This window comes from Carlito syrichta, unplaced genomic scaffold (genome assembly GCF_000164805.1).
Source record: "Carlito syrichta isolate Samal-C Ts95f unplaced genomic scaffold, Tarsius_syrichta-2.0.1 Scaffold141887, whole genome shotgun sequence".
Classification (NCBI taxonomy): Eukaryota; Metazoa; Chordata; class Mammalia; order Primates; family Tarsiidae; genus Carlito; species Carlito syrichta.
Genome location: NW_007085983.1, coordinates 75968 through 94474, shown reverse-complemented (window position 1 = coordinate 94474; position 18507 = coordinate 75968). Strand labels below are relative to the sequence as shown.

The window sequence follows — 18507 nt, the reverse complement described above, 5'->3', positions numbered from 1 at the left end:
TGCTTACATATATGGGCATAGTATATGTATGTTTTTAATGCATATGCATATATAAATGTTTATGAAATATAAATGTATATATATACCTGTATATATTTTATATATATAAACTATATCTTTCTAGTAAATAATTCTTTCTTCATTTATTAATTCCATATACACTGAAATTTTTAAGTCTCAGTTTTTAATTCAACCTTTTAAATCTTTGTGGTATTTGTAAATATTTATCTTACTTAGATTAGCTTTTTTTCTTTTAACTTAAATCTTATCTAAGACATTTCTAGACTGTTAGTTTTATAGGCATTTTATTTCCCTCTCTTTTTTTTGAGTTGGAGTCTCACACTTGTCACCCAGGCTGGAGAGCAGCGGCATGCTCACGGCCACCACAGTCTCAACCTGCTGGGCTTAGGTGATCCTTCTGCCTCAGCCTTCCAAGTAGCTAGAACTACAGATGCACACTACCATGCCCAGCTAGTTTTTGTGATTTATTGTAGAGACAAGGTCTCACTAAGTTGCCCAGGCTGGTCTCAAACATCTGGGCTCAGGCAATCCTCTCACCTCAGCCTCCCAAAGTGTTGGAATTACAGGTAGAGCCACCATGCCCGGCCTTCCCTTTCTCTTATAATTAAAAAACTCATAATTGGTAGAAACAAGAATAGTAGAAAGACATTTCAGAAACAGGAGATGGACAACTTCCACATCCATCCACCTCTCTGCTTCTTCAGTGAGTTTTCTGGTTCACTTACCTTCAAAAATGATAACCCTGGGACTCAAAACTCCCAGAGATCATAACCATATTAACTTGGGCACAAGTGAATGATATACTTAATTTCTCCTATAAAGCCTTTATGAGAAACTTTGTATTTTAAAATCTTTGACCAGTTCATTTCAGGTTAAGGAAATTCAGGCAGCCACTTTGGATCTTATTCAATCTAAAGCTTATTAAAACATCTTTAAAGGTACCTTAAATCTTATGTACACCATTCTTTTTTCTCTCTAGATTCCAGTATTAAGCCTCAGAGTACAAGAAAGACCGTCACTAGGAATTTTCTGCACTCCAATCTGTTTAAAAGATGCTTTCTTTGGTAAGCTCTAATCCTTGCTCTCTTATTTTCATTTATCAATTTAAGAATTAGTCTGGAGGCAGAGTTCATCCAACTTTTTAAGTGTCCATTGTTTACAACCTCTTATAAATGTAGTGGCTTATTAGCCCGGATAATTTATTTGATTAATGATAAACTTGAGCTTCTCAGGCTGCTCAACAGCAGAGTACCTGGGTCTTAGGCAGGGCTCTTCTGTGAGTGACCACAGTTCCTCCACATTAGGAAAGTCCAAAGGTATTTAAAGTTTTCTGTGACTGATTCTTTGGTTGACAAATCAGATGATTCAAATTCAGAAAATTAGAATGAAAGAAACATTACTGACAGTAAAACACACCTGCCTCACTTTAGGACAGAGGAGGGTAGAAATGGAGTGGTTGGAGGGGAACTGTATTTATAGATATTCTTATGCATACCATTTCCCTGCTTCTCTTTCTCAGTTCCTCAAATACATGAACACTCTGAATGTTAATATTTATTTGATAATTTAGAAGGATGTTCAGAGATCATGATCATGGATCTCTACTGTAGATACACCCAGTTTTTATAATCTGGTGCTAGAGAAAATTAAAGAGGGTTAGAGCTAACTATCATGACGATGGATGAGCTAGGCAAACTAGATGTAAAAATTCAGACATCTTTCATATTTCAAGTCACATGATACTTAATAGTAACAAAGTAAGTAATGGGTAAAACAAAAAGACAAGCACAAATATATTAGCTGAAAATAACAGGAAAGAACTCAGTTTTTTGTAAGCTTGCTCTATGTTTTTAGGAAAAGCTAGAATCCCAAGTGAGTTTTTATGTCTATAAAGAAAGAAAACGAAAATTAAGCCTTGTTGGTAGGTCTATACCATTTTAATACATTCTAGAGGAGAAGGTAGTAAACAAGATTTCTGCAACTATAAGTGATGCTTAGAAGAAAATTAAATCACTGAATGATGCCAGGACTGATTATTCTACTGTACTTTTAAAGCAAGAGATTGCAGTCTGTGAGTCCAAAGTGGTTTCATATGGACTGCCACAGTTGTGGTTTACTCTTGAAACTATAACCTGTCAAATTAGAAGCAGGCAAGGACTATGTTCTTAATGGTTCCACTTTCTACAGTTTTGTCTACAAGTCCAGCATTTTTTTTTATTTGGTGAAACTCTGTTATTTGGATGAGTAGACTATCAAAACTACTTGTTCTCTTGGTTAGAGAAGATTTTTGTTATGAATAAAGCTTAAAGAAGCTTCCAATGTAATGTTTATTGTACAGATGAAGCTGACTTTCACTGTAGTTATTTTTTTCAACTAGTGATATCTTACCATCCTGGTTTCTACCATGTAATACTACAAGGAAGAGGTATACAGACTGCATAAGTGCCCAAGCTTTTGCTACCTTGCATTTCCAGAAATTTTATTGACTTGAGTAGCTTACTGACTCATCAGTTTTCCAAGCCTACAGTAGCCTGCTATTATGAGCTTAGTGTTACAAAATGCTCCATTTCTTCTCTTCTCCTTGATTGTGGAATGTCCTTCTGGGCAATAGGTTTGGTTAGCCAAGATTTTCCCATCAAAATTGAAAAGTTACTTGAACAATTTCACTAATGTTTTATGTAGCATCCTTCCTTAATGAAACTTTCTTAATGTTCACTTTTATAAAAATATTTTTAAAATAAAGCATAAACAATATTTGCTGTCTGGGTAATACATCATAAGTGAAGCCATGCCACTAAACAATCATATCCTGTTTAGGCCATAATGACATCAGAAGTGTATGTTTATCATCTGCTTTGGACAACTTAGCGTGTTTCTGGCCCAAGGCAAAGTTGAACTAAAACCATTTGCCGTTGTACCAAACCAAGATAACCACACATTTCTAAGGTAATTGATACCTAAATGAACGCTGTCTTTAGATCAGTTCTTGATCTAAGCATACTAATTCTTTAAAGAAGGTTGTTAAAGTTTATAAAGCATGTATGTCTATTGGACTTCCTCCAAATTTAACATGAAATAATTATATTTTTAACATGTACAGAGACTATGATACAGTTGGCACTTAGCACAATCTTTGAAAATTTTGAAATTACCTCTCTTGCCCAACTTAAAGAGCAGGGGAACCATGGAGAGTCTTACAAGTATAAAAATAGAAAGTATAAAAGTATAATAACAGTAATGCAGACTATAAGAATACTACCTTGTAATCTGGAAGGCACTCAAATAAAAGAAATCATAACTTTTATTTTTCCTGAAATATTTAAAGACAATAATTTTAAGTATAGATAGTTAATGGTAAATAGAAGTCATACAATTTTCATATTCGTTGTTAAGACACATCCAGAGAATCCAAATACATGTCACTAACTTTGTGTTACAGTGATATAAAGCATGTAATTGCCCTCGATGCTACCTAGCTAGTAAGTTCAACCACAGTCTGCAATATAGCCTGAAAAATAACTCTTTACGTTATATAGCAACACAAAAGCAGTAAGAATCACTTTGTTGACAAAGTTAACTGGATAATTTGGGACCAAAAAACCCCATAAATACTTAATTACAAATTAACTTTTATGGAATAAAATAAAATCAGTAAATGTCAAACCCAGGGTAAGGAGATTTATTCATTTTCAAAAAAGGAAATGGAGAAAAATTGTTTCCCAAAGTCAAGGGTTACCCCTCTGCACACTGCTGCTGTCAGACATAAAACCATTGATTTAGAGATTTCAGACAACATTTAAAGAACATAATAATAGAAGCAAATAGCATAGGCACTGCAATGGTGTTTTATTTCTGTAAAAAAGGAAAAATGTACTATACCTCCATTCTTTCTTGTTTAACTTCATCAATTTCATCATCTTCAAACATTGCCAAAAGTTCTCCTGTCTGGTCAATAGAGTTAAGGAAGTCCTGAGCAGTTTTTTGTCTTTTGTTTGCATTATTGCTGCCACTCAATTTGTCTTCATGAAGGAAAAAAAAAAGTTTTCAATAGGTTTACACTGACACTAATCATTACACATATTAAAAACTGCATGTAAAATTCAGAATTGAAATTCTCTCAGAATAATCCTAAATTTTTTTTGCATACAAAATAAAAGTGTAAGTCACACAAAATTAAATCATTTATTCATGTCACAAATTAGACTAACAAGATAAAACCAAATGATCAATTACCAAAATAAGTGTGAAAGGGCTGATTAAAATCCTTTATAAAAATAGGCAGGGGCCATCCACATTTGGAAAAAGAATACTGTTATATAGTATTTATGATAGACACATCTGAAACAAAATGATATTAGAAAAAATGAGTAAGATATACTAGGCAAATATAAGCAAATAAAGCAGAACTGATAACATTAATACTAGGAAATACAGTTCAAGACCAAAAACACTAAATAAGACAGGATAAAATATTATCTACTAACAAAGGGAAGATGAACAGCCACACACTTTTTTTGCACCAAAATAATAGCAAAGTGAATAACACAAAGGAAAACTTAATAAAAAGCACAATCATTTTGAGATATTTGAATACATCTTTCAAAATTTGACAGACTAAGGCTATAGAACATTTAAAATGTATATACACCAATACAGACACAAGAATCTTTACTATTCTCTGGTCCATAGATAATTTTTCTTTTCATTGTTTCCTTTAAAAATTTTATTTCAAAAAGCTTTAATACATATCTATAAGTATAATTAAAATGCTTGATTGCCTTTTCCCATTTTCATCCCTTTTGTGTTATTAGTCAACTTACAATATGTAACTAATTTTAATCACTCAATATGTACCATCCATATATTTCTCCATGCTCATATAGCCACATAAGTACATTAATTTATTGAAGTGTATTTTTCATTTTTAATTTTTAGAAGGGCATTCTTTTAATATTCCTCCTCTTTATTTTTTTTTTTTTTGGCACTTCACATTTCTTGGTCAATATGAGAGAAAAATCTATCCACTGGTATAGCCCTGATTCCTTCATAAGGGCTAGATAATATTGTATACTATATATGTACCACAGCTTTCCAACCAATCCCATGTTAATAGGCATATATTTTGTTTCTGGTTTTTGTAACTGAGGGGGAAATTCATATGGTGTTTTGTATGGCTAGTTTTATTTTTATGGCATAGATTCACAAGAGTGAAACTAATGATTTAAAGGGTACAAACATTTTACATTTTGACAAATGTTATCAGGTTTTTTTCCATTAACCCTTCACATTTCCAACAACAATGAGGAGTGCCTTTCCTCTCCACGGGAAACATATGATGAGTATAAAGTGATATATCATTGTGATTAAAATACTGAATTTCCTTATTGAATCTAAACATTTTCCTTATATGTTTGTCAGCTGAGTAAGACTTTCTGTTAATTGCCTATTTTTTATCCTTTGCCCATTTTCAATTGGGTTGTCTTTTTCTTGTCAATTTACAAGGCTCTTTTATACTACCCTTTGTCACCTGAAATAAAAATACTTATTCTAGCCTTTCATTTGCCTATGGATTTTAGGGCATTTTTTGGCTATAAAATAATTTAAAATTTTTACAATGTCAGAAAAATTTATCTTTTATAACTTTTCTTTGAGATGTCTTCTCTCCAGCTCTACAGATTGTAAATGCAATGTCGCATATTTTTTTTACAGATTTTTGTTGTGTTGTTCTGTTTGTTTTTCTTTACTATGTCTGAAATTTATTTTGTATATGGTAAATTTTCTATGTTCACGTTTGTTCTCTTCCAAATAGTGGCTAGTTACACGTATAGTACCAGTGATTAAGTAATGCAATATTTTCTTACTGAACTGTCCTTTTGTCATATCTTAAATTCTTATATCTCCAGATTCTTTTCTTAGATTTTCTAGTTTGTTTCACTGATCTATATACGTCTCATCTTCTATGCCACCATAGGCTTCATAGTATATTCTTATTCTTCCATTTCATTTCTTTTGCAAACTTTTTCTAGCTACACATGAATATTTATTCCCCCATAGATATGTTAGAATATTTTAACAGAAAACCTTACTGAAATTAAATCTAGATATATTCATTTTATTTATTAATTTTGGTTGAATTGATATATTTGTGATATCGCCTTCTGTCTGAGAGAATGACATGTCTTTCCATTAGGTTAGATCATATCTAATGTCCTACAATTAGATTTTCCTTTCTCGTTATACTTACTCCTAATTTTATTAGCCTAATTTTATTAGCATTTTCCTCATTTCAATGCCCAAGACTACGCTCACTGAGTCCTAGAGATGTTTGTACAAAGTATTTGCTTTTCATAATATCCATTTTGATCTCTGAATTATTTAAGAGTACATCTCTTAATTTCCAAGTAATTAAAGGCCGGGCTCGGTGGCTCAGTTTGTAATCCCGCGCCTTTGGGAGGCTGAGGTGAGTGGATTGCCTGAGCCCGCGGGTTCGAGATCCGCCTGGGCAGCGAGACCTCCTCTCTACAATAAATCAAAAAATCAGCCGGGCATGGTAGCGCACGCCCGTAATTCTGGCTACTCGGAAGGCTGAGGCAGAAGGATCACTGAAGTCCAGCAGGTCGAGGCTGCGATGGCTGGGAGCGGCCACTGCACTTCAGTCTGGGCGACAGAGTGAGACTCCAACTCAAAAAAAAAAAAAAAAATTCTGGAGTTTATTATTTAGAATTAAAAAAAATTTTCTATTATAAAGATGTGGGGTACAATGCAGAGTTAGGTATACAAACATTGATTATGCAGGTACCCTTGTTGATGAGGCATGCCCCTCTCTCCCCTGGCAGTTTCCCTCAACTGCCAATCCCATTCTCCCCTCCCCTGACAGTTTCCCATTACTCCCAAACACTTTCTTACAGTATTGTAATTGTTCAAGGTCTGCTTATGAGTGAGAACATATGGTACTCTGTTCTTTGTTACTGTGATAGATCACTGATCAACTCCAAATCCATCCAAGTTGCTGGATAAAGAAAATGTGGTAATATACACACAATGGAATATTATGCAGCCATAAAGAAGGATAAATATATTATTTAGAATTCTATTGAACTAAGATTTAGTTAATTGAATCTGAGAAATGGGACTTTAAATAATTCTCTATCTCAACCCTCCCCTCCCCCAGCTCCAGGCAACCACTACTCTACATTCTGTCTCTATAGATTTGCCTATTCTAGACATTTCACATAAACAGAAATATATGGCATCAGTGATTGTTTTTTTACTTAATATTTTCAAGATTTATCTATGTTTCAGCATATATCAGAATTTAATTCCTTTTTATAGTCAAAAAATATTCCTTTGTATGAGTATTCCATACTTATTTATCCATTTATCAGTTGGCAGACATCTGGGCTGAGTCCATTATTTATTATCATGAACATTTACTCCTGTATTTCTTTCTAAGAATTTTATAATTTGAGTCCCTATATTTAGGTCTATGATCCTCTACTGAGTTAACTTTTGTGTATTTGTGTGTTATGATGGGACCCAAATTATTTCTTTTATATGTGGATATCCAGTAGACTCAGTACCATGTGTTGAAATGACTATTCTTTCTCAATTGAACAGTTTTGAAACACTCGTCAAAATCAACTGACCCTAAATGTGAAAGCTTCCATTCCATTCCATTGACCAATATGCTTATCCTTATGCCAGTACCACCCTGTCTTAATTACAGTAAGTTTTGAACTCAGTAAGTATGAGTTCTACAACTTTGTCTTTATCAAGATTGTTTTGACTAGTCTAGGTCCATCAAGACATAGAATATGGGTCATTTCCATGCCACAATCTGGCATTTCCATATGAATGGTAGAATCACCCCGATTGGTTCTTTAAAAAAAGCAGATGAAATCAACAAATCAAGTTGGGGTACACTACCATGTTAATAATATTGAATGTTCCAATCCATGAACACAGGTTGTCTTTCCATTTCCATCTAGACCTTCTTTCTTTTAAAGAAAATATCTTGTAGTTTTCAGTGTTCATGTCTTTGATTAATTTTATTCCAAAATATTTTATCCTTTTTAAAGCTATTGTTAATGGCATAATTTTCTTAATTTCATTTCTGAATTTCCATTACTAGCATACATAAACACACTTGATTTTTCCATGTTTATCTTGTACCCTGCAATCACGCTGAACTCATCTATTAGTTGTAATAGATTTTTAGTGGATTTCTTGTAATTTTCTACACACAGGATCATGTCATCTGTAAACAGAGATAGTTTTACTTCTTCCTTTCCAACCTGGATGTCCTTTGTTTCTTTTCTTGCCTAAGCACCTGGCTAAAATCTCCAGTACAATGTTGCATATAAGTGGCATGCGTAGACAACCTTGTCTCATCCCTTAATCTTTGGTGGTGGTAGTGGAGGTGGAAGGGGGCATCTGGTCTTTCATCATTAAGTATGATGTCAGCTGTGGGTTTTCCATATCTGTCTGTTTTAGTCAGTTCAGGCTGCTATAACAAATACACAACAGACTGGGTAGCCTAAACAGCAGGCATTTATTTCTCACAGTTTTGGAGGCTGGTCCAAGTTAAGGTGTCAACAGATCTGGTACCTGGTGAAGGCCGGCTTCCTTATTTACAGATGACCATGCTTGTGTTTTATTTTTGCATGGTAGAAAGCAGAGACACAGGAAGCAACTCTTTTGTATCTCTTCTTAGAAGAGCACTAAACTCATCTCATAAGGGCTCCACCCTTAAAACCTTCCTACAATATAGTCTTATTATCACTTATCTCATTTGTGTTGTTATTGTCAAATATTATTACATTTCTAAATGTTATAGACCCAACATTAGAATTCTATATATACATATTATTTTGAACAGTTGCTTTATAAATCAGTTTAAAATAAGAAAAAGAAATATACAATCTTACTATGTCTTATATTTATGTACTTAATTATCTTTTATAGGTGTGTGGATTCTAACTACAGTCTGGTACAACTTGCTTTTATCCTAAAAAACTTCCTTTAGTAGTTCTTATATGAATCTGATAGCAAGGAATTCTCCCAGTTTTTGTTTATTGAGGAATGTTTTTTATGCTCATTTTTGAAAGATAGTTTTGCTGGATATAAGTTTCTTGCGAAGATTTTTTTTTTCTTCCTTTCTGAACTTTTTTTTTTGCCTCAAAAAGTGATATTTATTCAAAGGAAAAAAATGACAAGATGTCCATCCCTTGGCTCCCTTCTCTCCCCCCTTCTGTTGCTCCTCAGGTCCTCAAGGTTGAACCTTGGCTAGGACAAGTAGCAAGACAGGCCTTCTCATATGAGGTCAGCAACATTGAGGGGCATCTCCTCAATGGAGGTGGTGCAGAAGGTCTCACGGTCTTGAAGAGTCCCCTTGTCTTCTTCTGTCACCATATTAATAGCCACATCCTTATGGTCAAACCAGCCACCAGGACCGATTCTGTGGATACAATTTACCCTGTTGGTGGGAAGGTCATAGTTAATGACTAAAGAAACCTGCTGCACATCAATGCCTCTGGCCTATGTCAACAAAGAAGACTTCAGCATGTAAGAGGGCACAACCTATCCAGAAAGGACTTAAGAATGTATGCATGTAGGCAGCCAACATTTCCACACTTTGAATGTGTCATTCCACTGCCTTTTGACCTCTATTGTGGATGAGAAGTCAGTTGTTAATATTGTTGGGGCTCCCTAGTATGTGATGGTGTGCTTTCCTCTTGTGGTTTTCATGATTTTCTCCTTGTCTTTCAACATTTTTATTACATAGAGTCCTTGAATAGGTTCTTCTAGTTTACCCTAACTGAAGCTTGTTGAGATGCTTGTGTAAGTATAATGAAAATTCTTTATCAAGTTTGGGAAGTTTTCAGTCATTATTTCTTTGGATATTTTTTTCTGCTCCTTTTCTCTTTCTCTTCATGTGGTACTCCTACTTATATGTATGTTGATACAATGGTACTCCACATATCACTCTGTTAATTTTTCTTCATGATTTTTTCTCTGTTCTTCAGATTGCATAATCTTTAATAATGTCTTCAAGCTCACTGATTTTTCTGCAAGTTGAAAACTATTGTTGAGATCCTCTTCTAAATTTTTAATTTTAGTCATTGCAATTTTGAACTTCATAATTTCTATTTTCTTTTCTTATAATTCTATTTTTTATGAGTATCAACAAAAATATGAGTCATCCTTTTGTTTTTTAAACATGGTTTATTTTATTTACCTGAACATATTTGTAATAGCTGCTTTGAAGTTTTTGTCTGCTAAGTCCAACATCTGGGCCCCTAAAAGGCCACTTTTATTATCTGCCTCTACATTTTTTCTTCCTTCTTATGGATAACATTTACCTGATATTTGGCATATTTAGTGTTTTGTTGTTGTTGAAAATGGATATTTTAGATAATATATTGTAGTAACTCTAGATAATAAGTCCCTCTCCTTCCTGAGGCTTATTGTCAGTGTTTGATTGTTTATTTGGTTAGTGACTTAGCTAAGTCACTAACATTAGTGACTTGTAACTAGTACAATGAAGTCTCTTCCCTTTCAGTATGCAGCCTCTGCTGTTGTTTCTCAGAGGGTAGAGCCATTAATATGCAAAGAGTCTTCTCCACAACCAGGGATGACTACAATTTTAGTAAGGCTTCCACTTTTCTTGATCTCCCAGTTAAGTTTCTCACTGTTCTGACTCCACTAACTGATAGCTGTTTTCTCTACTGTTTTTAATAATACCCTTGAGCATAAATTGCACCAGAGGTTCGTTGATCTAAATAACAGAGCCCTTTCGAAAAATCAAAGTGTTGGCAGTCTTTCCGTTTTGCTGACCATAGGAAGGCTCTTCTAAGCTATCTCTTTCCCTTGTTTCCTCTGTTTAACTTCCAGCTGACCCACTGCTTTACTTGTTGCCACCAGTATTATGAAGCTACAAGCCTCTTTTTAATTGCTCACCACCAGGTTCTCTATTCTTTTATTTCACAATGTACTTAGGTGTAAATTTCTGCTCTGTTCCAAATAGTCAGTCTCCTTACGGAGAACTGCAGAATTCTCCATTCCTAAGGCCTGCCCCTCCCCCTGAGCTGAACCTTTGCATCACTGTACTGCAACTGGGGTTTGGAGCAGCAATCAACTTCTCCTGGAAAGACTCTCCTGGATCTGAGAGTGCAGCTCTAGAAAAGGACAGTAGCCCCTAGTCTTACAGGTTTGACCATTCTGGTGTGGAGCTTTGCTCTCCATGAGAGAGCTATGGTGACAGCAATCAGGACCCAATATTCTCAGCCTGCCATGTCTGAGGTAGAGCTTTTACCCTATAAGTAGAGGATGAGTGAAAGGAGGGAGCCCCAATCATCCTAGCTATGCCTGCCTAGAATAGAGCTTCTGTAACATGGAGTTGGGAGGGATGAGAGAAGCCTGTCTCCTGCCCCTTCTGAGTGAATTGTTGCCCTAAACTGGGAGCTGGAGGAGTAAGAGTCCAGTGTCCTTAGCTACAATCACCCAGAGCAGAACTTCTGTCACACTGAGCTAAGGTGGCAGAGTGGAAGTAGGAGGAGGTGGTGAAGGACCATAAGAGCAGGTCATGATTTAAATACAACAAATTCTCACTGTTCTTAAAAAGATTTAGTAGATTTTCTTAAATGTGTTTCTCCACTTCCATGTATATGCTTAAGACAATTTCTGGAGATTTTAAGTGATTTTAAAAAAATTGTTTTAGCAGTTAAATGTGTTTCACTGGGTAGAGAGTCTGTCGTGCTTCTGACATAGCCATTGCAGAAGTCCTGCCTCAGGATTAGATATGTATTAACCTCTATCATTTATTCAGTGGCAGGGATATATCTAGTGCTTTTCATATATTACACTGAATTCTCACAAGAACTCTACATGTTAAGTGGTATAATTCCCCTCTTATAAATGAGACCATCAAGGCCATACACAGAGAAAGCAGAGAACTGAGGTTGACTAGAATCCAGGTCTGTTTTGCTTCAAGTCTGTATTCTTGTGTTTTTTTTTGAGTTGGAGTCTCACTCTGTCACCCAGACTGGAGTGCCGTGGCCGCTCCCGGCCACCGCAGCCTCGACCTGCTGGGCTCCGGCGATCCTTCTGCCTCAGCCTTACGAGTAGGTGGAACTACAGGCGCGCACTACCACGCCCGGCTACTTTTTGATTTATTGTAGAGATGAGGTCTCGCTGTCCAGGCGGGTCTTGAACCCACGGGCTCAGGCAATCCACTCACCTCAGCCTCCCAAAGGTGCGGGATTACAGGCTGAGCCACCTAGCCCGGCTTCAAGTCTGTATTCTTTATGTGTTCCATAAAAAGAAACATTAAAATTCATCTGTAGAACTATTTTCCAGAAATTAAATCACATGAGAATTGCAGTGATATTAAATAGGTAACATTGTGTAATATATTTCATCAGAAATGTCTTTTTTTTGCAAGGCTATTTCACTTGATTGGTTGATGGCAAATGAAAGTAACTAGTTCTCTTTTGAAATTTATTGACTTTAGTTTTCTGGAATTCTTAATACAATAAAGTTTGTTTAGTGTCTTAATTTACAGTGTATCAGTTAACAGTGAATTCTACTATGCAATGACTATAATCAATACAAAACATATGAGCTATTTCTAAAAATACATGTTTATTTAGATTCAATTAGTTCAGCACTGTTGGATTTTGTAACACTAATATTTTTCTTTTTCTTTTTCTTTTTTTTTTTTTTTTTGAGTTGGAGTCTCACTCTGTCGCCCAGACTGGAGTGCAGTGGCTGCTCCTGGTCACCGCAGCCTCGACCTGCTGGGCTCCGGCGATCCTTCCACCTCAGCCTTCTAAGTAGCTGGAACTATAGGCACACACTACCACACCTAGCTAATTTTTTGATTTATTGTAGAGATGAGGTCTCACCAAGTTGCCCAGGCAGGTCACAAACCCGCAGGCTCGGTCAATCCACTCATCTCAGCCTCCCAAAGGTGCGGGATTACAGGCTGAGCCACTGAGCCCGGCTTAATATTTTTCTAAATATTCTAATAGGGAATTGAGTTGACAGATTGAATAAAGAAGGTTTTTAACTTTGTGTTATGCTTTTCATTAGATTTCAAACAGCACAGAAATAACACATCACATTAAGGTGTCATATCAGATATCTTTTATTGGTAATTAACCAAAAAAATCATGTGTTAATTTCAAGGATAAATAATAGTTCTGGCTCTCTAAATCCACCACAGAATTATGCCTATTAAAATCATTATATTATGTATCAACACAATTTTTTTTTTCTTTAAGTTGGAGTCTCATTCTGTCGCCCAAAAGGATTGCAGTGGCTGCTCCTGGCCACCGCAGCCTCAACCTGCTGGGCTCCAGCAATCCTTCTGCCTCAGCCTTCCAAGTAGCTGGAATTACAGGCGTGCGCTACCACGTTCGGCTGATTTTTTTTTTTTATTGTAGAGATGAGGTCTCGCTGCCCAGGCGGGTCTCGAACTTGCGGGCTCAGGCAATCCACTCACCTCAGTCTCCCAAAGGCACGGGACTACAGGCTGAGACACCAAGCCTGGTTTCAACACAAATTTTTAGTTTCATGTCAGTCTGATGTAAAGCAGTACATGTTATTTATTTATTTATTTTAATTTTAATTTTAGTGAGAGTCTCACTCTGTTGCTAAGGCTGGGGAGCGGTGACATAACCACAGTTACCACAGCCTCAACCTGCTGGGCTCAGGTGATCCTTCTGCCTCAGTCTTCCAAGAGGCTGTAACGACAGGCGTGTGCCACCATGCATGGCTAATATATTGTAGAGAAGAAGTCTTGCCAAGTTGCCCAGGCTGTAAAACCAGATTCCTATGAAGTCATATAAATAGAAAAATCACACAATTAAACTGCCAACTAATAAATATTTAGGCAATCTCCAAACCATATTACTTTTAAAGAGTACATATATTCTACTCTGACGGAATAGATACATTGACATTCCAAAATGTGTCATCTGGCACACGTATCATAAGCCATTGTTTATATTAAATATAATTTATTGTTTTGTTTAGGTTACCTTCTATGAGATCATCTTCATCTATGCTTTTGACAATCTTTGATTTGTAGTCTCGGATAAACATGTATCTTAGCAGTCTTCTAAGTTTTTTCTATTAAAAATATAAAATAAGTAAGAAAAATTATACATATATTCACTTTACTGATTCAAGACTACTATGTCAACTAAATTTAATAAACTTGTACCCCTGGATCACTGGAGGAAATACAGTAATCCACAGCATAATACTATGAAATAAAAATGTACTCATCAAATTAAATATAAAAGATAAACCACAAGTATTTTTAAAAACACTTTCCATTTACAAGTATCCAGATATTCCAGAATCACAATATAATCATGTGTCACTTAATGATGAGGATATGCTCTGAGAAATGAGTCATTAGGTGATTTTGTCATTTTGCAAACATCATAAAGTACATTTACACAAACTCAGTATAGCCTCCTACACACCTAGGCTACATGGTATAGTCTATTGTTCCTAGGCTACAAATACATACAACATGTTACTGTTCTAAATACTGTGGGCAAGGGTAACACAATAGTAAGTATTCATGTATCTAAACATAGAAAAGCCACAGTAAAAATACAATACAAAAGATAAAAAATCTTAAGCCTAGGGGACTTACAATGAATGGATTTCAAAGTTGCTCTCAGTGAGTCAGTGTGTGAGTGGTAAGTGCATTTGAAGGCTTAGGACATTACTGTACACTACTGTCTACTACATAAAAGTGGTACATATGCTACATTGTATTTATTAAAAATTTTCTTTCTTCAATAAGTTTACCTTAGCTTACTGTAACCTTTTTACTTTGTAAACATTTTTTAAAAACCTTCTGATCCTTCTGTAATAATAATTAGCTTGAAACACAAATATCTTATATAACTATTCAAATATATTATTTCTTTGTATCTTTACTTTATACACTTTTTTATATTTAAAAAACTTTTTTTGGTTTTAAATATTTTTAAATTAGGAACTAAGACACAAACACACACAGTAGCATAGGCCCACACAGGGTCAGAATCATCAGTATTACTGTCTTCTACCTCCACATCTTGTCCTACTGGGAGGTCTTCAGGGGCAACAACAGGCATGGAGCTGTCATTTCCTTTAATATCTTTGCCTCCTTTGGAATGCCTCCTGAAGGACTTGCCTGAGGCTGAGTTACAGTTAACTTTTTTTTTTAAAGTAAATGGAAGTAATATAATCTATGAAAATGATAAATAATATAGTGAAGACATAAACTAGTAGTATAGTCATTTATTATCTTTATCAAGTATTATGTACTATACAGAATTATATGTGGTGGATTTTTATACCACCAGCAGCACTGTGGGTTTGTTTACACCAGCATCACCACAGACACACCATAGACACGTAACGTATTGCACTAGTATTATGATGGTTAGGTGATAGTAATTTTTCAGCTCAGCTTCATCATAATCTTATGAGATCATTGCACTGTATGTGGTCCATTGCTGACTAACATGCAGGACTTTTTTTGTAACTGTTTTTTTGCCTTATAAAAAATTTAAAACAATTTTTTGAAGATTGTGATATTATCCTCCCCATACCAAGGTGACTATACTTATGCTATAGAATTCTGTATACATTCAAGACAAAATTTTATTTTTAAAAATTGATCTATACTACTTGGAAGGCTAAGGCGGAGGGATTGCTGGAGCCCAGCAGGTCGATGCTGGGGTAGCCATGAGCATGCCACTGCACTCCAGCCTGGGCAACAGAGTGACTCCAACTCAAAAAAAAGAAAAAGAAAAAGAAAAAGAAAATTGATTTATAAACATCCAGCAATGAGTTTGGAACAACTCCTTTAAAAAGTCAAATAATATCCTTTTATTATTTTTTGTAAATTCTGAGAATCTTTTCTTTTTGTTAGAAGGGTTGGTTTATGTGCCATATTTATGGAAAATCTGTAATCTGAGAAAAATTTTTATGAAAATCAAAGCTGATGAATAATAGTTAGGTCTTAATGATGGTCTTATTTAGATTTATTTGACTACAATACTGTTTAATTTTAAAATGAAGGGCAATTCGTAGTAGCTTGTTGTGTGTTATCCTCAGAATGTATTATCACTGGTTCCTGATCGTCAGGTTTAAGATTTCTAATAATAGCTGAAACATATGGCATTTTACAAAGTTCTATCCATGTATGTCATTTGACATTTTCAATAGCCCTGAGACAAAGACAGATATAATCATTTCCTTTTTTTGTAGAGGGAAACATGAAGCAGTTTTACAACTGAAGCTCAGCAGGGCCAGAAGTATAATATAATCTTTGAATCTCACTTATTTCATTTACAAAACAAGAAAAGTTGTACCTATCTTACATTCTTATTGTGAGGAATTAATGAAAAAAGAAGTGAAGATGCTTAGTGCAATGTGTAAAACACAGTTTCGTAGTCAATGAATACTGTCTGAATATAAACTGGAATTATTAAGAGGAAAAAAATATACCTGTACATATGTCTACCCTTCTTTTCTTTTTGCTCTGATTCCATTCATCACTTTAATTTCATTTTATCTGATATTTTACCAATGTTTAAGGTACTTTAAATTCCTTTTTGGAATATGTTAGCATATAAATAAAATTACCATTTTGAAGAGTGAGATGAGAAAACTGGGAACTATCATATCACAGTGATGTCCTTGGTTGGTAAAGATATTCTGGTTTATAGTCTAACTGTATAGTAAAAGAGCATTGTCAAGGTGTGCCTTCCTAGTTTCAATATGACTTATAATGTATAATGAAATTACCAAGTCCTGCAAATTCTTATTCTTCATTATCTCGCTGAATTCTTCCTTCCCATTCATTTTCAGAGCCACCATACTAATCATACTTTGCCTTGACTACTGAACCAGCATCCTGGTTAGCTTCTTTGTACTTGGTCCCTTCTACATAAGATTGTGTGTGCCTCACTCTAAATAGAAACCTTCACTTCAACAAATCCTACAGCCTCTCTGTCTAATTACACAAGTTTGAAGTTCTGTAAATATTAACGTGCTTCTTTAACTGGATCACACATACAGATTTCTTAAACTAGATGGTAAGTTTCTTGATAGTGAAGTTTAAAAAATTACTCTATGAAAGTATAATCCCAAGAATGTTGATCTACAAAAATGAGAACAAAAATAAATATGCCATTCACTTATATCTCATTTATGACAACAAAGCACAGAGTCAATATTTAGTGAATATCATGTAGCAATAAAAATATCTAAATACACACATAAGGATAAGGGAGGATTAATTGTTGGCATAGTTTATACATAGTACTTTTGCTCATGTAAAAATAATATCAATTCTCTTGAAGTGAACTCATTTTGTTGTGTAAACTATGAAGACTAAAACATCAGTTATGATTCTAACTTGAAAGTTATATAACAAATGTATACAGTTTCCACATTTAAATTCAATTAAGCACACCATTTGGCATTTTAGTATAATGAAATTATTTTATATTACCTTATCTTTGCGCATCAAAAACAGAAGATCTTCAGCAGAAATTACCCTTGCTCCCCGCAGTTGAGAAACTTCAGCAGCTTGCTGTAACTAACAATAAAGGAAATTTAGGCATTTTTCTCAATAATATAAATTAAATATAATATAATCATAATATCTAGAGAGATAAATATACTAGGAGTTAAAAACCCTTGGGAATAATACAGCAATCACGTTATTGCTTTCAAAAGCAAAATGTTTTATATTTTAAGATGCAAAAAATGCAATTAAATTAACTTATGAGTCCACCTGTAACTGATACAATAAACAGAAATCCTTAATTTCGTTCATGCAAAAGAAAAATCATGCACAGCTTCCAGAAATGCATTAATGCACCTGAAAATAATTTTATGAAATTTTATCCTTCATACTCATGTGAGCAATGGTTTCACTCAGTATCACTAGTTGAATAAGTATATTATTAATCCAAGCTCCCATGCTGGTATGATTTGAAATAGGCCCATTCAGAACTTTAAAAGATCAACAAAAACAGTAGCTGTTTCTAATATCCAAAGGAAAAAAATACTTTTAGTTTTGGCAAGTCTTCAGTGGGTAAAGGATTCAGTCCATAAATCATCATACTGGACTGCATTAATTTCTTTCCTTACTAATCACATGCACACAAAAAGTTAACTGTATCTAGAATGTACAACACAAAACATTACTGCATGAAAAGTTAGATTCCCCCTGAAATGTTCATCTAGGCCCTTGTATCTACAAAGTCAAGATTTTTCAGGAATTTAAAATCCCTAGAAACACAATCTTACTTGAAAATGACCTGGAAAATAAAAGAATGTGAAAAACGATAGCTCTATTTTTTGGCACAGGCAAACTCAGTTTCTTATTTTGATTAGTTGGAAGAAACATAAAATATGTCCATCTGAAAAAAATAAAGATGCGGGAGAAAACACTATAAAAAT

At 34.6% G+C, this 18507-nt stretch overlaps 1 protein-coding gene across 1 annotated transcript; it reads right to left on the bottom strand.

Moving 5' to 3' along the window:
* Positions 1 to 3900: 3900 nt before the first annotated feature.
* LOC103251370 (transcription initiation protein SPT3 homolog) lies at positions 3901 to 18167 on the bottom strand (the record flags this gene model as incomplete). Its single annotated transcript, XM_021708512.1, has 4 exons — positions 18114 to 18167; positions 17552 to 17638; positions 14064 to 14154; positions 3901 to 4040 (listed from the first exon to the last, which is right to left on the bottom strand). Coding segments are annotated over exons 1-4 (372 nt in total), but the record flags the coding sequence as incomplete, so codon positions are not given.
* Between the last annotated feature and the right edge of the window lie 340 nt (positions 18168 to 18507).